Source organism: Rhineura floridana, chromosome 7 (genome assembly GCF_030035675.1).
Source record: "Rhineura floridana isolate rRhiFlo1 chromosome 7, rRhiFlo1.hap2, whole genome shotgun sequence".
Lineage (NCBI taxonomy): Eukaryota > Metazoa > Chordata > Lepidosauria > Squamata > Rhineuridae > Rhineura > Rhineura floridana.
Window position 1 is genome coordinate 77,748,932 of NC_084486.1, and position 22,609 is coordinate 77,771,540.

At 42.9% G+C, this 22,609-nt stretch overlaps 1 protein-coding gene across 1 annotated transcript in view; it reads left to right on the plus strand.

Moving 5' to 3' along the window:
* The first annotated feature begins 267 nt into the window (after positions 1-267).
* The window catches only part of SMNDC1 (survival motor neuron domain containing 1), a 33,522-nt gene continuing 11,180 nt past the window's right edge, over positions 268-22,609 (plus strand). Inside the window, exons 1-3 of the mRNA XM_061636042.1 lie at positions 268-402; positions 10,227-10,346; positions 16,156-16,298. Of these exons, the coding sequence (XP_061492026.1) occupies positions 10,227-10,346; positions 16,156-16,298 (263 nt within the window). The 5' untranslated portion in view covers positions 268-402. The remainder of the gene's footprint in view (positions 403-10,226; positions 10,347-16,155; positions 16,299-22,609) is intronic.

The window sequence follows — 22,609 nt, forward strand, 5'->3', positions numbered from 1 at the left end:
AGCCTGATTTATTTTAAACTGCACTGCAACGAAATGTGGGGCTTCTAAAAAAAATACCTCTTGCACATTTGTGTTGTTTCCGCTATTATTACCCCGTTTTCCTTATACTTCTACAACTCTCGCCCCGCACATGGAGGACACTACTAGCCGCAATTGGGAACCGAAAGTATAGTTTTTAATAAACGGAGACAGCAACCTCTTGGTTCGTCCTCCTAGGTCATGTGATCCAGTCCTTTCTTAGGTTCCGTTTCCCTTGCGCGATCCTCTCGCGAGCGTTCATTTCTGCCGAGCGGGTTTTGTGCGTTGTCGCTAGGAGCGGCAGGAAGGGAAATCGCGCGCGCGCAGACACATTTCCTGGGGCCTCACGGGACCGAGAGAGGCCCTCCGCGCTTGAGGTCCAAGGTGAGAGGCACGGTCCTTCCTTGTTTTTGGTTCCTGTTAGGCGAAGGCAAGGCTTCCTCCGGGTCTGAAGGCGGCCCCGGCGCCCGTGAGCCTTCAGGCCTCTTCAGGACCTTTTCTGTTCCATAGTGCTTCGCTTTTCAGGCCTTAACCTCTTTCTCCTTTGCTTGTGCCTGCTCCCTTCCTCCTCGGGCCCTCTTTGGGCGGGAGTTCCCTACAGCATGGGCCCACTCACATTTTCCCCTCCCCTGTGGTTCCTACGCCCTAGTTTTGTTCGGAGCCAGCCATTGACCTAAGTTTTGTGCGGTTCATACACGTGGGTCTGTTTCGTCGGCTTCGAGGATTTGCTTTCTGTATTTTGAGGATTATGATGTTTTTGGTTGGAGGCCAGTTTTCGCTCCTCCTTTATGTCCTGAAACCTCTTCCTGTCTTTTTTGCAGGGTTTCACTTGTACCCCAGAGTCTTACTCTCTGTGGAGGCGTGATGAATTCTCCCATCCAATCCAGTTTATCTTATTCCCAAACGTCTGGCCCTCCTTTCATACTTGTTAGAAGTTAGCAATTCTCTGGAACTGCTTCCTTTTAACTACAGTATCTGCTTTTCTTCTCTTCTCCCACTGTGTGCTTAGTGAAGCTCACGTTTTTGTTGTTTATTGGTCGTAAATGGTTTATGAACGACTCACTGCTTTTTGGTAGTTCAGCCTTGTTCTGTGAACTTCTTTACATTTGGCAAAGTTCTGTATGATGTTTGCAGAACTGACTGTGGCAATGTATAGTTCGTTAGGGATTTTATAATTTATGGCGTTTATTATTTTATTTATTAAATTTATATCCCACCCTTCCTCCCAGAAGGAGCCCAATTTACTCAACAAACCGCCCCGTATTTAGATTAATGATAGATGTGGCAAGTGTTAATAAGTTTAGGTTGGCTATAATTGTCTCTTGAAATCAAATACTAAACAGCTGGGTTTAATATCACAACTCGTGTTGACTTTATTATGTAGCACTGAGTCCTTACACCCTAATCCTGTGCACTTTTAACTGGATTTAAGTCCTATTTTTTTCTGGTGGAACTTGTATCTGGTATATATATGTTCAGAAGGAGGGTATTCTCTCAAGTGAAAGAGCAATAATATTAGCATACCTGGTTCTGTAGGGTTATAGTGTGCTTCCAAAACTAACAGCTTAGAACCTATCCAGGTGTACTTGGAAATAAAGCCAAATACATATGTTATCAGAGCGGTGTGGGCATATTTGGATGAAGTATGTGCTATCTATACTTTCCACTTGCAGAGAAATTAGGCTGTGTCAACTGAGGTATTATCCAGTCCTCTCACCAGTAGGTAAAACTACTAAATTTGGTTTTCATTGATTCTGTACCAATAGTGTTTCCTAAACTTAATCTCCAGCATTGCTAATATAAAGGACTACCACAGTTTTTGTTCTGTTGTTGTGTTTTATAAAGGATCTGAATTTGGATTGCTGTTCAATTTTTATATTTCCACAGGGAGTGGTTTTCCCTGAAGTGTGATGTTCAAAGTTCCGCCATGGCTCTGCTCCATGCCCTGTTCACCCCAAACACATCTCACTTGCTTATTTACCCTCTTATATCTGCCACCTTTACAGAGACTGAAGGAAAGAGACTTGTTCAAGGCTAGATAGCAAGTCTGTGACAGAAAATCCTTAAACACAATAAATCCATGTATTGCTGAATTCCTTTAAGGGGAATGAATGCTAAGAGAGAATGATTTTGTCAAGGTCAGACAGTGAGTCTGGTTGTGCAATACAGTGCTGAAAATGGCTCTGCTGTCTAGAAGAGTTGATTAAGCATATTGCTCAAGGACTCTGTTCTAGAAATTTGAATACAATAGAGAATCTGTGAATGTAGAATTTTATCAATTTATAAACTACCCTTAAGTAACAGGACTACTGACAACGACAATGGAACCAATTACCTAGAGAGGTAGTGGGCTCTCCGACACTGGAGACATTCAAGAGGCAGCTGGACAGCCATCTGTTGGGAATGCTTTGATTTGGATTCCTGCATTGAGCAGAAGGTTGGACTTGATGGCCTTATAGGCTCCTTTCAACTCTACTCTTCTATGATTCTATGGCTATCAGAGGTGGACAGTTTAACGACAAATATAACTGAATAGTAAAATCAATGAAGTCCATTTGCTTTAAATTTATTTCAGTGTGTAAAATCAGGATAGAAACTATTGAAATAGATAGTAAGTAAATAAAAACAAAAAAGTAAACTCTGGTTGGCCACTGTGAGAACAGGATGCTGGACTAGATGGGCCACTGGCCTGATCCAGCAGGCTCTTCTTATGTTCTTATGTTCTAGAAGCTCCAGCAAAACACTAGCAACAGCTATAAAACACGCTGGAGTGCCTAGGCAAATAGAAAACTCTGCATGTCAGCTAAAAGACATCAGAGCTGGCACCAGATAAGCTTCTCTGGGGAGAGCATTTCATATCCAAGGTGCCATATACAAGAAGGCCCTTTGCCTGGTTTCCTGCCTAACCTCAGATAGGCAGTTCAGATGAAAAATTGAGGGTTTGTGTAGGCTCATGTGGGAGAAGTCAGTCCAAGTATTGAGTTCCAAACTGTATAGAGCTTGTCTCACTGTTACTAGTAAGTAACCTCAATCAGCACATATTTGTCTAAAACTAGAGAGAAAGGGTATTCAGTTTGACCTGTGATTTCCAATCTGGTTAAAACCCAGGCTCTAAATGGGTATTAGGACTGGAAGATGACAGTGGAATAAGCAGTTGGAGAGAGCTGAAACAGGATAGAATAGTCTGGGCTAAAAATGAAATGTTTGGGCAGACTGGGAAGAGGGGCAGTGAACTCCTTTTTGTATTTATGTATTGGATCTGAGGATAAATGGGTGATGTTTAGGAACAAAGGAGATGCAGCTTGTGTGAGTGAAAACTGGAACATGATCAGCAAGCTGGGCATAGTTGAGAAAGATTAAGAGAGCCTGGAAAAAATTTTTTGTAAAAGAGGGAGGCTCTCATCCCAGTTGGTCCCATTTACTATGCACTCTCACAAGCTGTTGATGTATGCTGGGGAGTCTGACAATCAAAATGGACTGCCTTCAAGTTGATCCCGACTTATGGCGATCCTATGAAATAGGGTTTTCATGGTAAGCGGTATTCAGAGGGGATTTACCATTGCCTTCCTCTGAGGCTGAGAGGCAGTGACTGACCCAAGGTCACCGAGTGAGCTTCATGGCTGTGTGGGGACTCGAACCTTGGTCTTCCAGGTCGTAGTCCAGCATCTTAACCACTATACCACACTGGTAAAAATCACCTAATGTTACCTGTTCACAGAGTCTTTACTGCAGCTTTGATAGGAAACACAAAAAGAAGCTGTTGTGCTAGCTAACCTATAATCAACAGCAACAAGGTAGTTGATACCATGGAATTCATTGTACTCTCTGTCCTCAATAGTAAAAGGCAGACAAACCAGCGTCTTTCTACAGGGCTAAAGCCAGAAGAAAAGGCTTACGTGACATGTAATGCCCACTGAACCCACCACTCCTTTCTTATTAATGTTCACTGTGCACTAATGTTCCTCTATGAGCACATCAAAGCTTCTGTAAATCACATAAATGGCACCTCTCTTCCCTGAAAGGCAGCCCTGGATACGTTTCTAGGCAAAACATCTGTGTACATAGAAAGTGTTGAACAAGGGTTTTTGCAGATGCACAGCATGAAGGAAAGAGGTGGCTTCTAAGTTTTGTTTCATTGCATTTTGTCAGAACTGGAAGGAAAGATTTTGTGAACCCCTTGAACTGTAATGGGGGCCTCTTCTCTTTCAGTATCTGTACAAGGCATGGGTCTGAGATAATTAAGGCTGTAGAGGGCTTTCTCAAATAGTATCTTGAGACTGAAATAGTATCTTGAGACTGAAATAAGTTACAACATTCCCTCTGCCACAAGACCTCTCCCCAGTTCCCCTACATTATGTTGTTTTAATATTCATCTAGAGAAGAATTCTGTGCAACTTGAAAACTTGCATATCATGTTGTTTTATATGGACCTACATGACAATTCACTAGAAAAGACAATAATGCTGGGAAAAACAGAAAGGAGTAGAAAAAGAGGAAGGCCAACCAAGAGATGGATTGATTCCATAAAGTATGAACTTACAAGGTCTGAACAGGGTGGTTCATGACATGCTCTTGGAGGTCACTGATTCTTAAGGTCACCATAAGTCGTAATCGACTTGAAGGCACATAACAATAATAAGACAATATTTGATTTAGTTTAGATGAAAGAAGGGTAGACATAGTAAGTCAAGAGTGGAGAACTTCCACCCCATGGGCCCATGAGGCTGTTTTGGGCAAGCCATGCCCACCTGCCCTACATATATGATGTCAGGTGTTGGGCGGGTAATGGTGGAGCTTGGCCAAAATGGGCTTTGTAGGCGCTGTCAATTGACAGCACCTGCAAAGTCCCTTTGCACAGTTTGCAGAGTGTTCAACAACCAGTTGGTGTCAGGAGCTCCTGAAGCTTTGTACAAAACAAGATTGTATTCCCACAGGTTAGCTGATATGCAGAGAAGTCAATCCTGCTTAGTAAAGGTATGCAAGAGAGCTCCCTGCCAGGAACCTTTTTGCACCTGAACCCAGCACTAAGCAGGGCTCACTTCACTGACATCAGATGATGTGTGGGGAGGTCAGTCGGGCTTGATATGGTGGCGCAAGTGAACTCCTTGTAGTTCAACTGCAGTTGATGTGCTAACGTCCTGAGTTTGAGACTTCAAAACACCAAATCACTTGTTGTTATTTGTGATGGCAGGTGATTTACAAGGGGGATCTTGTCCATGGAGCTAAAAAAGTTACCCACCCATGTAATAAGTAATCATATCAGTGTTGCACCTCTTCTGGAGGCCATGGGGGCCAGCAATACTGATATGGGAACTTTCCTCATTGGTTGCTTCCAGACATTGGCTATTTTTCAGCACCCAGTCATTGCTGTTAGGTTTAACCTTTCAATGCAATAGCAAATCTGCTTCCAGACTTGTGGAATTCAAGTGAACATACTGTAGACCAGTGGACAGTCTCTTTTTCTCAGCTCCAAGTGTTGGAAAGGGATGGTTTTTATCCACATACAGTGGTGAAAAGGGGTTAAATGCTCCTTCACATTGTGCAGTGATGTGATTTAGAAAATTTTCCAGTGCTTTATTTTTCCACAGAAAATGTTACGTTTCATAATTTCATTAGTAACAGTGAATAGATGCCAGTTGCAAATCAGTATTATGTAAGTTTGGGAGTTTCAAAGTTTTTAGCTTTGTTTACCTAATACAAGTGAAATAAACATGCTAAATTAGATAAGCCTCTAGAGTAGTGATCTGGAATTGGATCCAGCTTGCTGACTGGATACTTACCTCTCCCATTCCCATGGGCTGTTTTGATAGGTGGGTGGGGCTCCCATCTCGCTTATAGTAAGGAGCAGTGTCTTTACCTACCCCACACAGTATGTAACATATGTCAGGTGTAGGGCAGGTGGCATATTTTGGGAAAACAGCTTGCCAGGTGAATTATATATTAGGTCTAATTATCACTCAGATTCTGATGCCACAGTTACAGCAAGTTCAGTGGAGGTGTCCAGAGAACTCTCTGATCCATCTGTACTGGATCAGTTTTGATTATTGAGGCCTGAGGATGTGGACAAGCTGTAATGGTGCGTTCCCTTCTTAAGAAGACCTCCCTGGACCCAGAAGGGTTAAACCATGGTTAATTCCAGTGGTGAATATTCCCTTTTTAGACAAGGTGCTTTAGAAGGTTGCTGTAGTCCAGGTTCAAGCAATCTCAGAGGATGCTGGTTATTTGGATCCATTCCATGCTGATTTCAGGCCTGGTCATGGTACTGAAACTGCATTGTTTGTCCTGGTTGATGACATTTGTCAGGAGAGATATAGGGGGTTACCACCCTGCTTGTTCTCTTTGATCCCTCAGCAGCTTTTGATACTGTTGACCACAGTATCCTTCTGGAATGTGGGGGTTGGGGACACTGTAGTTGAGTGGGTTCTGCTCCTACCTCCAGGACTGAATGCGAGTCAGCAAATTGAGGCTGAATCCTGAAAAGGCAGAGGTGTTATACCTCCCGAGTTCTTGAGTCCAAGAGGTGGGGAGATGGCCTGGACAGAGTTGCACTCCCCTGGAAGGAGCAGGTCCATAGCTTGTTGGTGCTCTTGGATCCAACCTTGTCATTGGAGGCTTAGAAGGCCTTTGTGGCTAGGAGTGTCATTTTCCAGCTCTGACTGGTTCACCAGCTATGTCCCCTTTTGGACAGAGATAACTTGGCTGCTATACTCCATGCTCTGGTTATTGCAATGTGCTTTTTGTGGGGGTGACCTTGAAAATGACTCAAACTTCAACTGGTCCAAATTTCAGCAGCCAGATTACTGGTTGGTGTTCTATTTGGAACGTGTGTAACCCCTGTTTCACCCCTGTTTTAAAACAGCTGATTTGGTTGCTAGTTAATTTCCCAGCTTGATTTAAGGTGCTTATGCACCAAATTGTGTTTGCATTTTGACAAATTTGTAGGGCAGTACAATACCTCAGAAGGGAGATCAGGTTTCCTGCTGCCCTGGTGCATTCACTATAGCTGCCCAATTTCCCTGCTTTTTAAAGTTTGATAGAAATATCTGTTGGCTATAGGTATGTTTTTAAATCGCACAGGTTTTTGCCTATTAGTGAATTTCTCTGCTTTTTAATCTGGGAGGTAAGAATTGGAATCCTGTGCAAATTTGATAAGAATGGATTGATCATTTGCATGCTTATTGAGTTCAATGGGATTTACTCCCATGCAATCATGGCTAGGATAGGTAAAACTGACCGTGGAGGAGGAGGGGAGGGGAGGGAGGAGGGGAGGGAGGGGAGGGGAGGGGAGAGGGGAGGGGAGAGGGGAGGGGAGAGGGGAGGGGAGAGGGGAGGGGAGAGGGGAGGGGAGCAGAAGGAGGGGATTGGGAGGGGTGAAGGAAGGGCAGGGAAGGGGTGTAAAAGGGAGGTGATGGGAGGAGGAGGGGAGGCAGGTTTGATCGTTTGCATGCTTTTTGAGTTCAGTAGGATTTACTCCTGTTCAATAATGCTTAGGATAGGTGAAACTGACCTGGGGGAGGACCGGGGAGGGGAGGGGAGGGGAGGAGATTGGGTGGGTGGCTGGGCGGGCACTGGGCAAAGGGGAAGCCTCTTTCCTTTCCAGAAGGAAAACATTGTGAACAGTATCATTCTTTTTCAGCACTTCCCCCATCTTTTTGTTCTACAGCTGGCACATGAAGTCTTGCACCCAAATTTAAACCAAAGCTATCCCTGGCCACATCCACACCAGACCTTTATTTTACTTTAGATGGTTATGGCTTCTCTCAAAGAATCCTGGGAAGTGTAGTAAGTGAAGGGTGCTGAGAGTTGCTAGGAGATGCCCTGTTCCCCTCACAGAGCTTCATTCAAAGTTAAACTGCTCTGACCACTGGAGCTGTGTCAGGGGAATAGGAGTGTCCTCTCAGCACCCTTCACAAACTACACTTCCCAGGATTCTTTGGGGAAGTCATGACTGTCTAAAGTGAAATAAAGGTCTGGTGTAGGTGTGGTCCCCTGATTAGGCAAGCCAACCAGCTGTGAGTCTGGCTTTTAGAACACTGACAGTTGGTTCTTACTGTGCATGCCTTGCCTTATCATTGAGTTCAGTGCTAAATTTCTTAAATTAATTAAAAATCAGCCAGGCATTTTTTTAAACTTTTAAACTGCAGAATATGAAGGTCAGAGTATGGGGCAAGGTCAATAATAGGATTACAGGTACTCTGTGAATGTGGCTGATTTTTCAACAAATTATGAGAACTCTGACAGAAAAAGTCCAACAGGGGTCTGTTTTTTCCTCTCTTTTTATACTTTGAACTCTCAGTTCTCTCTGTTTTCTATATTGCCATGAAAATTGAGAGGGTTGTTAAACAAGCACTTCTGAGTTCAGGACTGTAAGGTTTTGTTTTGAAATGAGCTTATGGGAAGCATCAGAATAGAATGGGGGTATTTTCATTTTAACATTGCAGAATGTGAAAAATCCATGCTGACTATAGTGTACAGCCACTCTCATGTGCTATTGATAAGGGTGCATTGGATGCTGGTTTGTATTCAGAAACAATTCAAGGTGCTGCTTTTGACTTCTTCCATGTGAGTTTCCCCAGTCGTACAGGGTGATCTGTTAACAGCTTCTAGTAGGAAGGTTTCAAAGAGAGAGAAAGAGGAGGAGGCAGATGAAGATGACCTCAGCATCTGCTCCAGTGCTTGAATTATTCCCATCTTCACCACTGGCTGCCCTGTGGGAAGAATCCTGATGGTTTTCTAGAATGATGAGATGCTGTTGTGGGGTTTTCTTTAAAAAAAATGTAGTTAAGTGATTCTTGTAAGGGCCATGGAGAGATTTCTGTTCTGAAAAAATGGAAACGGACTGCCTTCAAGTAGATTCCGACTTATGGCGACCCTATGAATAGGGTTTTCATGGTAAGCAGTATTCAGAGGGGGTTTCACCATTGCCTTCCTCTGAGGCTGAGAGGCAGTGACTGGCCCAAGGTCACCCAGTGAGCTTCATGGCTGTGTGGGGATTCGAACCCTGGTCTCCCAGGTTGTAGTCCAACACCTTAACCACTACACCACACTGGCTCTGAAAAGTGGGATATAAATCACTGTAATAAATGAAACAAGTCTGAATGAGTTCTTGCTTTGTGTGCCTTTTATATCAAAGGTGGTTGCTTGCATAAAGCATGACTTTGAACTCCCTTTGTAAGACCCACTCAGGCCAGGAGCCTCCTGACTTTTTAGGGAACTACTCAAGGCATTTATACTTTGCCAGCCTTTTAATTGATGATGGAATGTGTAACTAAAATGTAAATGTACTGCCTTCAAGTCAATTCTGACTTACGGCGACCCTATGAATAGAGTTTTCATGAGGCTGAGGCAGTGACTGGCCCAAGGTCACCCAGTGCGCTTCATGGCTGTGTGGGAATTCGAACCCTGGTCTCCCATGTGTAACTAAACCATGGCTTAATGCTACATGTGTAAGCAGGGAGGAGCTGCTGTGAGCCTTGGATTCATGTACTCCCCTTCCTTTCTCCTCTTGCACAGCCAGAGTTTAGTTTCACTTTCCCGAAACCTGGCTTTGCTAAGTATAAACAAGGGATCATAGTTTGAAACCACCGTTAGTAAGTTTCAAAATAACCAGACTTGAAACAATGGATTATGAAACTGGCTTGTTAAACTAACCAAAAAGCTATGGTTCCTGGTTGATTTTGTAGAAAGTGAACCTAAACTCTGCAGAAGTCCTCCTGGGCGTATGGGATGAGGAAAGGGGAGTGTACAAGGTTCATGGTGGCTTTTTCCTGCACATGTTTTAGTGTTACAGGCTGATGTGGCTGTTGAGTTATAACCTATTTTTAAGGTTAGTTAAGGTTAATGAAAAGCAAAGAAGGACAAGTTTCAATAATGTCTGTTCAGAGTGATTGAGATATTAACAGGTTAAATACTAGAGTTGTATATAGTTGACCTCAGTGATACATATATATATATATATATATATATATATATATATAATTTTATGCTTTCAGGGATGCTTTGATGTCATTTGAAGCTCACCAGCCACCTAGATTTATGTCAACTTCTTGATACTATGTTTCATTTTATTAAAGGAACACAGAAGCACTAGAGACTCATGGTAGAATTTCTAACAGATGAATAAGTTAGCAATTTATGTTCTAAATGCCTATTTTACTTCTACAAGACAAATAAAAAACTTTTATTTTGTAATAACTTTTTTCCCTCAGATGTCAGAAGACCTTGCAAAACAGTTAGCTAGCTATAAAGCTCAGCTCCAACAAGTTGAAGCTGCTTTGACAGGAAATGGAGATAATGAAGATTTACTAAAACTCAAGAAAGACTTACAGGTGAGAATTAGAAAAAGCTTTGCAGCTCAAATGCTTTCTCACATAGATCCTCTACATTGTCCTGAGTGGCAAAGTATTTACCCTGGAGTTATTGACTAGGACTGTGCTGAATGCTGGTCCATAAACAAATATGGGGCAATCAATGTACCTTTTAGGGAACTAAAATAGTTCCCAAAGATCTAAGGCTGTCACCTGATTAAAGACATATGAGTTGTATGAGTTTTAGTCTATTAAATAACCTAAAATGCGTATGTGTAAAAACAATAGTTCTGAAGCAAAAAACCTATATTACTTTGTTTTCGGATGACTTGTGTGTGAATTGTAGGAGGTATTACCTTAGAAAAGGCATTCCCTCATATGTGAGAGACAAGAAGGAAGCCTCTTTAAAGATGCTTGCCATCTGCCATTTTTATAAGGGCTAGTATGTATATTTAACAATTTACTGCTCGATCAATTGGGACACCTTTTTAGTTTATTAAAATTTTAATTGATTCATATTGCTGAATATTAAATATTGATTGCAGATCTACAAAGAACCCTGTGTTTTTACCTTTTGTGTTTACGTGCTCTTTGCACATTCTGCAAACATTTGCAGAATTTGTTTTTCTCACCTATTGCATGATCCACCCCACCCCCCATTTCTAAGTGCTTTTTTTTTATTGGTGGTACTACATATTATGCCTGGTACAAGTACCACCAGTTAAGAAGCATTCTTCTGGAGTGACATCAGCTAATAAGGGATCATTTAGTGTATATATCGCTGTGGCAAAATGGAGTAGAGTTAAAGCGAGGGCAATGATTCCTATTCCTAGACTGATCATATGAGTAATCCTAACAATGCAAGAGTGCACTGCCTCTCTTAAGCAGGGCAATTCCATGAAAATGTCAACCTATAGGTCCATTTTTCATTTTCATATATAGTTAACATCTATATCATTTTAAAGACAGTTCCTCAAAGTTTCATTATCTGACAGCAGTTTTTCAAAATGGTATTTTGCAAATGAGTACAACCAAAATCATGGCATCCAAGATGACTCAGGATTTTTGTTTTTTCCCCAAACTTCAGTTATAGACTTCTCCAATAGATTAATGACCCTTTATTGTATTGATAGTTTTGTTTTCTCATTTTGTATATTGAAAATAAGTTTTATGTTAGGAACAAAATCAGATAAGCTTAGGACAATAAAAGTATGTTGGTTGAGTGTGTTACATTGGTCACAGAAACATATATGTTTATTCCTCCTCAGCAAATGAAAAGAAAAATCTATAAGTTTTAATTTTATTCTCTTCTTTGAGTTTGTAAGCATTAGGAAAATTTGATGAGATGTAAACAGAAATGTATTTTACATGCAAAGGTTCTTGTGACCAATGTAACACCACAATGGGCAAACTACATAGCATAAATGTGTTATGTGTGTCATTTCAATCCATGTCATAATTCTTTCCCTAATAATTTAATACTTTTTAGGCATATTATCTTTATCATACAATAGTACAAATTTGTACCATACTAGTAATGTAGGATACCTTACAGAGTTTTAACAAAAAGAGATAGGTGTCTGCCCTCAAGAAGCTTACAATCTAAAAGACAAGTCAGACAAAGGCAAGAAGGATGTACGTTACTGCATTTAGATAATATATGTTAATGTATTTGGTAATTAGAGAACCTTTTAGGTTAATTATTGGTAAGGTTCAACCTAGTTTGGTTTACAGAAATGTAGAACTGATATTTCTCTACTAGACCCCCACTCACTTTCTTGAAGCATGTAGAAGTTTCTACCAGTTTAGTTTCAGATGTATCAAGGAGGCAGGCCTGTTCTGATTGGCTCTCCTTACCTATGTTGCATAGGTGGGACCAGGGGGCACCAACCTTTCTGGACCAGAGGGCACATCTCAAATTTTGAGAGAGTGCTGGGGATACCAATCACAAAATGGCTGCCATGAGGGTGTGGCATAATACAAAATTAGAGAGTAGTCATGCTGAAGCTTTTACCATAAATATATTCCCATATTAGAAAAGGCTTGATCTGTTGAATTTCTGCCTGCCATACAACTGTTAAAAGTCAAAAGAACCCTGTCTTTCCCAAGTGACAACTCTAATCTTTGCAAAGTTTTCACATTTGCCTATTGGGAGGGAGATTCTTTAACATTCACCCATGCATATTGTGTAGTAGTGTTTGTAGAAAATAATTTCTAAGCGTTACCTGATCTCAGATGAACCCAGCACAGGAAAAATGCATTCTGGGTGCTAGGGGAAAAGGAAGGGCAACTATGAAGATTCCAAGGACTTAAAAAAAAAAAAAAGACAGACACAGGACAACTGCACTAAAAGGGAAGGCAAAACAGCAGCTCTTTAGATCCCAGGGATTCCTATTGCCTGGTGTCCAATCAACTCACTTAATCAGTCACAGCTCTGACTTCATTTAGTGGCTTTAGCCAGGAGCAGCCAGCCTGGCTCATTTCACATAAATTAAATAGAAGGGTACATGCACAATTTGCTTCATAACTTTCTTTCTAGGAAGGCTAGAGACTTCCTTTTAAAAAAAAATTAAAGCTCAGATTCTGGGCTGCCTGCTGGGCAGGCTACTGAAGGCCTTTGCGGGTGCCTGGCACATGTGGGCAATGGGTTGGCAACCCCCAGAAGGGGACAACTAAAGATACAAAAATTCACCTCAGTGTCATGGCCCCATCAGAGGACTCATCAGACGAGGATGACTGAGGAGTAACAGCAGCAGACCCAGAAGCAGCAGACCCAGAAGGAGAAATGGAGGAAACTCCTGAGAACCCAGCTCCTTCTCCCCCTCAGCTGCAGAGCACCCCAGACACAGCTGAAGCCCTTCAGCCAGACACAGACAGTGAACAGGATACCCCCCCTCACCTGCAGAACGTACACAACAGAAGGTCAGGCAGAAGAGAGGCAGGCCTGTCCACTTAAGGTCAAAACGCTGATGGCTCACACCTGCTGACAAACCTGCTCCTTAAAAGTCAAACCTTGGCTTCAGCTTGTTGCTGACTACAACGTCAGGCGTGACCACTGTGTGTCTTCCTATCCCCTGAACCTTGACTTGGACTGATCTCTCGGCAAACTAGACCCGGACCTTCACTGACGTCTCTTCTGGATTTCTGGCTTGGCACGTAAGCTTTGAACGGCCTCTGCCCTTATCTTGCTTTCTCCTTGCTAGCCGGGCAGATTTATAGCCAAACTGCCGGCTGAGGACTTACGGCCTGGCAATTACCAAGGAATCTCCAGCCCTGCCTGCACCCCCACCGACACTGCTGTCTCAGTGAAGAGCTGACACTCAGGTGCTGAAGGTCTCTTGACTTGCATTAGAGAACAGTACAACCCTGTAGAAGGTTGAAGGCAAGTCTTGAACACAAATTAATTTTTCACATAATTTAAAATAAACACCACAAATATAAGGAATAATGCCCTTATGCCCTGCAACTTGTGAATGCACAGTAAAGTGACATATGCACAGGGTCTTGCTTTTAGAGGCATTATTTATGGGTGATTGTCATTGAATTGTCACATGTGAAGTTGGTCACAGGTCATTTGCCAGAAAACCTTTTTTCCACAGTTTCCAATAAACATTACCATAGGTTTGACACTTGTCCATGAAACATTAGCTATTTTATTTTTATTTATTTATTTATTATTTGATTTATATCCCGCCCTTCCTCCCAGCAGGAGCCCAAGGTGGCAAATTATGTATGTTGCTGCCAATGGAATTTATTTTTTGATTCATACTTTTAGAGAACTCAATTGTCTAAGTTAAATATATAATCTTTTGCAAAACTGTTACATTGGTCACATCTTTATAACACAATAAAAAGGAAATATGTAAACTACGTGTAGCATACTTTATGACTTACTTCTGTAGGGCAGATCAACCCAGTTAACCAATAGTTTAATTTTAATTGGAGTTCAAGTAATATTAGCTAAAACACAAAATATTATGTAAAGGAACTTACAAATGTTAGATTGGTCACTGGAATTACCCAGCAGACAAAGGTCTTATAAATTCTAAAGGTAAGCATTCACTAGCATCTTGCTGCTGCATTCTGAACCATTTGAAGTTTCTGAAGACTCTTCAAAGTTAGCCCCATGCACAACACATTGCAATAATCTAATACAGATGTTACCGTTTTGCAAGTTCTAACTAGTACAAACTAGTTAGTCCAAGTGCATGACATTACGACTTCTATTTTTAAAAACAGTTGTATCGCTAATACAACCTTGGGGCTGTTTAAAGAAAACATAGAAATCTGGTGGAAATGCATTTAAGTGCTTCATTCTGAACCCTAAATGTGTGTGTTACTTTTAAAAAACGTATCAAACTAGAGTCTTGTAGGAAATGTATTAATTTCAGAGTGCTGCTTGATAATGCAGTATCATCTGTGCTGTTGTCTTCAGAATCTGGTGTGCCTAGCAAACACTTAACAGAAGTCATCAGTAGTTCTAGTTCTTTGTTCTTTAGACTGCAGTTTGCAAATGATTTTGTCATATGCTTTGTTTGCTCATTCATGTTTTCTTTGCTGTTTCTGCACATAAGGGCAGCCTTTTGCAAGCTTATTGTCCGGCTGCCAATATCTGAGGACAAAAGACAAGTCTTAATCTCGTCAGATATGAAAGGTGCATATGTATTAAATTACTTTTTTTCTTGTTAAAATCTATTCTATTTTATGCCACTTTTCAGGCATATATTGGCCCCCAAAGCAGCTCATCTCAATCAAAAATTCAGTGATGGTGGCACGCTCAGTATTGAAATGAAAAGAGGCACAGGCCCTGCCTTTAGGTTTACAAATTAAAGGAACAAGAGAAGCAGACAATGGGGGAGGGAAAAAGCAAATGAGGGAGATCAGTTAGACAATGCCAATAATGTAGTGTGTTAACTTTACCACCTTCTCTCTCTGCATGCCCCTAAAATCTGCTGTGGAGGTTCCCAACCTTCTGGAGCAGATTTTGAGTGTGTACAGGGAAGAGGAGAGGGAGGTTCTGTTGTGCAAGTGGAACGACAGTGGCGGATACAATCCAGTATATTTAAAATCTCAAATACATTATTTTTTTATAAACGGTATTTATAACCTATAAGTAGTATGAGCTATAAATAGCAAAATACAATTGTAGGAAACTGTTGAGCCTTTGCTCATTCATATTTTATAAAGAAAAGTATCCTTTTTTGTATGTGTGCACCCTTTTCTATCTGGCTTGTGTATTTTATACTGGGTTATTCATACATAAGTACAGTTTTCAATATTCAAACAGGAAAACTGGCTTGCTGAGAAATTTGTTTCTTCTGCTAGCCAGTGCATTCTTTGTATATTTCTTTGTCACATAAATAAGTCATAATTTATAAGTTAATAGTAAAATTAATTTTATTTTTAAAAGGCTCAGTAATCCTTGCTTTATAACTGGAAGGAGAGCAAAAAACCTGAGGAATGCCAGCAATTTAGCCACTTTCATGTAGTAGTTGTCTGCCATTTTCTGCTGTCTACATTTTACTTTTTACAAAGCTTAAGACTACACTTTCCCCTTCTGTTGTTGGAATGCAAAAATAAACATTGTAATTAATGTAACAGGTAAAACCCAGCAATTTCCCTGCTGCTCTCCCCCCAAACTATGCTAAACTAGGTATGAGATACCTGCTAAGGAACCAGACAGATTCTTCAAGTTTATAGAAAAATCTTTAGTGAATTATGAGGAAGAGTTTCATGTGCTGTGGCAGCACTGCCACAATCAGTGAATAGTTTCGTGAATGGGCAGGGGGGAGACTTAAACAGCGTTTGAAGACTTTTTTTCCCCACCCAGGAAGTTATAGAATTAACCAAAGACCTTCTTTCAACACAACCTTCAGAAACGCTTGCAAGTTCTGATAGCTCTGCTTCTACTCTTCCAAGTCACACATGGAAAGTTGGAGACAGATGTATGGCAATATGGAGCGAAGATGGACAGTAAGTGTAGAAAACAAACTTCTGTAACAGTTACATGAAATTATACAGTTCTATGGTAAGATATTTCCCTTTGATTTATATTCTGCTCTCCCAATAAGGACCAGTTCAGTAACAATGATAGTTACGGATCTTGTATTTTGCAAATACAAAACATATCTTAAACCCAAAGAATGTTACTTGAGAGCAAGGTCCATTGATTCAGCTGCATAGTTTGACGGGAGCATTGTAGAATACAGTATGGTCTCTTAATAACTTTTAAATTTGCTACCTTCAAAAAATCTCGTGTGCTGTAATTGAAATGTGATGTATTTACAGTTCGTCACAAATTTGGGGAAAAAATAATTTTTATTTTGCAAATTAACATAGGAAAGAAAAAGAAAAAATAATGAAATAAAGTAAAAATAAAATAAATATATTAATACTATTAACAACAATAAACTGCCATCAGTGTACATTACAGATGCAATAATGTACATGCATCTTGAGTTAAGCATATATGTTAATATAAGCTCTCAGATGTCCAAATAGGTATTCACTCAAAATTGATGTCTATATGAAATATGTTCACATGTAGCCAGTGTATTGAGGTCCTCAATCTGCTGCATAATAGACCATGGGTGTTCTTTCAGGATTCGCTGTTAGCAACCATAAAGACTCGCAGAAGCCACTTTTGTTGTCCTGTTGTTAACCCCCATATTACAGGAACATAATTTAAAAGTGAATGAACATCTGCAAATATCAAGGATTTCTCCTATACAAAATATGGATAACAACTTCTGACTAGAAAGAATATATAACTGGACAAGCCCACATCATATATCTCAGTGAGGCATTCTCAGCATTAAACCTCCAACATCTACCTCTATTAAAAAGTATCTTCCTATACAAACATTGTGGAGTCTAATATACTTGAAATATTAATTTTTGCTGAATCAATCTCAATTTCAGGTCTAAGGAAACATTCTGCATATATTCTAAAACAATTTCCCATTGTTCAGGCTTTATAATATTTTAATTCCCTGTTCTCTGACTTCCTGAACTTCTTCTACCTTACAAAGATCCATTAAACATTTATGAACAACTGTTATGGGCTTAACTTTCTGTAAGGATCCAATAATTCTGTCCAACAATTTAGGAGATGCCAAATTACTTAGAGGAGATGGCCCATAAACAGATATTTAGCAAATGTAATTGAAGATATTGCCATTCTGTACTCATTAGTAAGTGATGCTTAAGCTGTAAAATAGGAAATGACAAAAAATCTACATCTGAACCTATCAGCTGATCTAATGTATATCTCCCACATTCAACCCATTTCTTCCACAAAAAATGCTGCCTCTCTTGTCTTCAAATCTGGATTACCCTGTAAAGTTAATTTAGCGTGGGCATATGGGTCAAATTTTAACTCATGAGCCACTATATGCCATGTCTCTTTTGTTGCTAAAATTGAAGGTGGTATTGGTCCTTTATTTTTATTACATGTAGACCCCCAACACTAGCCATCCAAAGAGGGGGTTAAATAACCCATCTCTAAAATTACCCAAGCTGGGGCATTCATAGAAAGAGAAATCTGAGAATCATTTGTATAAGCTAACAAATATGCCTTATGATATAAGTTAATACCTAGAAAATTAAATCCATCTTCCACAAATGGCAGCTGTATTTTCCACAGGAGGACTGCCATCAAGCGGGTAACATAGCTCCACCTATCGTCCAAAGGCAAGAATGTTTTGAAGTCAAGACTAGGGGCATCAGGCCCCTCCCACTCTCCTGTTCATTCTTGCCTTTCGTCCGTGCAAGTTGGAGTATAAGATAGCGTAGATAAGTTTTGTGTATCTGTTAATTAATTTAGTGTGTCTGGGACTGATTGTTCTTTTTCTGTCTTTGTTTTTTATTGTCCTGGGGAATTTCTTTGGTGGGTTGCTCTTCGCCCTTGTTTCCTCAGTCCCTGCCTGAACGGCGACTTACTGGGAGACCGCGGCTGCGGCTCTCCCTTCCTCAGGCGGCGGATGCAGCCTTAATCCAGGAGCTTGCGGCTGCAGCTTCCTGCTCTGCTCCTCCGCTGTCTCGTGTATTTTATAGATTGCCGCCTACTTTCGCGGTGGCTCCCTTGGTCTTTCCTCCCCAGGAGCCTGCGGCTGTGGCTCTTTTTGCCTTTCCAGTGGCCCTTTATTTAGTTGGGCTGCTCCGTCTCCTTCCCTCCCCGGCTCGTTCTGCGGCATTTTAAATCTCGCCGCGACTGACTTCAGGAGGCTGCGGCTCCTTCCCATTTTGCAGCTTTCTTTGCCGATTGCCCCCCCCCCCCGCTAGCTGCGACTGTCTCAACGACTGTAGGGATTTCGCAGGCCGTTCTGCCTCCTCGGCAGTGATTTTCATGGCTGGCCCTTAAAGCTGCGATAGCGTTCTTCAGCCCTACGGCTGTGGAGCTTATTTTGACGCCACTCTGCTGCAGCAGTGTTTTTGGTCGGCCCTGTTTCAGCTCACTGGTGTTCTTCAGTGACCGCCATTGCTTCTTCCTCGTCCCTGTGCTTTTCTGATTGGCTTATTTTCCCGCTCTTTCAGCGGGCGCCATTTTATTTGTTCCCCCTTTTCCCGCCCTTTCTGTTTAACCCTTACAACAGAAAAGGATTCTTTTCAAGGCCTTTTTTGTCAGTTTCTGTGTGTGTGCTGCAGAGTACAATAATAGAGGATTCTTTTCAAGGCCTTTTTTGTCAGTTTCTGTGTGTGTGCTGCAGAGTAGAACACAGGTCTCTCAACTCAAACTGCTGACTGAGGCTGACTACTGAAGCTGTTTGGAACTGTACATTCTGCCCCATCCGTGGCCGTGTACCAAGCCTGTTTGGAACTGTACATTCTGCCCCATCCGTGGCCGTGTACCAAGCCTGTTTGGAACTGTACATTCTGCCCCATCCGTGGCCGTGTACCAAGCCTGTTTGGAACTGTACATTCTGCCCCATCCGTGGCCGTGTACCAAGGCTGTTCGAAATTATACATTCTGCCCCATCCGTGGCCGTGTACTAAGGCTGTTTGGAACTGTATATTCTCCCCCATCCGCGGGCGTATACTTAGCCATCTGAGCCGGTGCATTCTGCCCCATCCGTGGCCGTGTACTGAGCCTGTTGGGTCTGTACATTCTGCCCCATCCGTGGCCGTGTACTGAACCCCCTCGAAAATATATGATGGCGGAACAGCCAGTGACAGCTCAGGCAACCAAGCCTAAACAATCTAAGGCAACCAAGCACAAGCACACCAAAGCAGTTGCCAAAACCAAGCATATATTCAGCCACAGCACAACCAGCGGGCATGCTATGTCTCTGTCCCGGTTTCTGAGGAGGCAGGCCAAGAACCATTAACAAATCTCTTTAATTCTCCGGCCGCATCCTCCGAGGAGGACTTTGCAGGGTTTCCTGACCAGCCAGCAACCAGCTACCCTCCTCCCATATTACCACCTAGGGCTCATTCATCTTCTCAGCCTGCTGAACCGCCCATATCTTTGCCTCTACAAGTGCAACCATCTCCCACACCGGGGCTGCAGCTGTCTCAGGAGTTCATATCGCAACTACAAGACATGCTGTCGTTCTTCTCTCAAACACAGTCACAGTCACAGGTCACTGCCATGCCTCAGTGCAGTGTTTGCAGACAACCCAATGATATGAGCCACTATGCACGCAATGAGGCAGATCCATCATGCTCTCCAAACCCTTTTGACATTGCCAGGGGCAGGTTTGTTGATGACGTTTCTTGTGGGGAGGATCCATCATTTGCTATGCAAGCCGAAGGAGACGAGTGGAGTGATCAGTCGGAACAAGAGGAGGATACATCTTATCGCCTGTTTGATGCCTCCGATTATCAGCCCCTTGCTCGCAGAGTATTGAACACCCTTGGTCTCCAATCTACACAACCTGCAGCTACCACTTCCGCTATTAAAGGGGCCAGGGTCCTGAAATCCCCCACACCAGCAGAGCACTACCTTCCTGTGCCAGATCCTATTGCCAAACTGGCCAAGGACGAGTGGTCTCACCCATTACAAACACGCCATTTTAACGCCCTTGCGGACAAGCTTTACTCTTTGGCTCCGGATTTTACAAGTAGACTGGCCGTCCCCGGCATAGATGAGCCGATTTCCAGTCTAGTCTCTAGACCCCTTTTGCTGAGGGAAGGGGACTCACATTTAAAGGACGCCACTGAGCGGAGGCTGGACTTTGCCTTACGCAAAAACCATGAGGCCACCGCTTTCTCCATGCGAGCCTTGGCATCAGCCTCCATCTTTTCCAGGGCAGTGATGATGTGGTTGGATGACCTCTTAGATGATCCTAATCCCGATCCTGTCTCTCTGAGGAGGTCACTGGTGAAATTACGCAAGACAGCGGCCTTTGTGGCTGATGCCACCTTGGACGCAAATCAGCTGGGAGCAAGAGCTATGGCAGCTCAGGTAGTCGCTCGGCGGACCCTCTGGCTTCGTCACTGGCAAGCGGACTCTACAGCCAGGGTTAACTTATCAAGGGCACCTTATTCGGGCTCATTACTCTTTGGCGAGGAAGCCCTAAAGGCAGTACTTGTTGACCCCAAGGATGCTTGGAAGCCTGTCTTGGCCACTGTCAGGAACGTTGATCGCAGGCCCGTCAGACGTTTCACCTCATACCGCACGACCCAGCCCTTTCGAGGAGCGCGGCCCGGGGGACGAGGCTGCGATTTCTGAACCAATGATTTCCGTTCCTCCAGGCGAGCCTGGAACATTTTTCCCAGGCAGAGGTCAGTACCAGGGATGCAGAGGTACCTCAACGTCCTCATATCAGGGAGGGTCTCACCAGCACAGACAGTACTGATGTGATACCGGTCGGGGGCAGACTGCTTCTGTTTGGGGACCATTGGCTGCGTCTGACTCAGGTTGCCTGGATCAGAGATCTTCTTTGTTATGGCTATACACTAGAGTTTTGGGCAACCCCTCCAGACAGATTTCATCCCTCTCCTTGTCCCAAGGCACCATCCAGGCACTGCATCATGCAGACAGCCATACATCACCTCTTGGACACAGCGGCAGTAGAGCCAGTCCCTACAACAGAGAGGTCGGAAGGGGTGTACTCCCTCCTATTTACTGTGCCCGAACAAGATCTGTCATGGAGGGCGGTGTTGGACCTCAAGTTCATCAACCGTTTTGTAAAGTATCGCAGGTTCAAAATGGAATCCCTCCACTCCATTACAGAAAGCCTCACGAAGGAGACTTCCTGGCTTCTATCGACCTAAAGGAAGCGTATCTCCATGTGCCTATTTGCATAGCCCACAGAAAATTCCTTCGGTTTGCCTTCGGCCCCCAGCATTTTCAATATCGAGCAATGCCGTTCGGTCTCTCGTCTGCCCCGAGAGTATTTACCAAGGTGCTACTCATCCTAGTGGCTTACCTCCGGCTTCAAGGGGTGCATATCTACCCCTACTTGGACGATCTTTTAATACGGGTGAGTTCCAGGGAGCTGGCTCATCGCCATCTAAAGCTCACGCTCCATGTCTTGCAGACCTACGGCTGGCTAGTCAATTTCGACAAAAGCCATCTCCAACCAACCAAACGCCTACAACATCTAGGGGCGATGTTAGACACCCTGCAGGCAACGGTGTTCCTGTCTCCAGACCGCATTACCACTATCATAGACATCACACGGTCTCTGATGCACCACACAACCGCAGACGTCATGCTTCTAGCAAGGGCTCTCGGAATGCTGGTGTCCACCATCCATATTGTGCCATGGGCTCGAGCTCATACTCGCCAACTTCAGTGGGCTTTGTTACTGTTTCAGCAGGACATTGCCAGGTCCAATCATTGAACAATCCCCTTGAACCCCGCACTGCGTCTTTCATTCCGCTGGTGGACGAGGGTCCAACATCTCACCCAGGGCACTCTGTTCAGAGAACCCCGCAGGACTGTTATCACCACAGATGCCAGTCTCCTCGGCTGGGGAGCCCACTGCAACTCCCAGTTTGTTCAGGGGGGTTGGACCGAAGCAGAGCAGACTCAGAGCATCAATTGGCTGGAACTAAAGGCTGTCCACTTAGCTCTGTTCCATTTTCAGTCTCTGTTCCCCTTGGACCATGTTCTCATTCGAACGGACAACACGTGTGCGAAATCTCATTTAAACAGACAAGGGGGAACCAGGTCCCGTTCTCTGCAGAACCTAGCTTACCTCATATTCGACTGGGCAGAACAACATCTACAATCCTTGAAAGCAGAACATCTCAGAGGAATTTGGAATGTGACTGCAGACTGGCTCAGCAGACAAGAGGTTTTTCCAGGAGAATGGAAACTTCATCCGACCATTTTC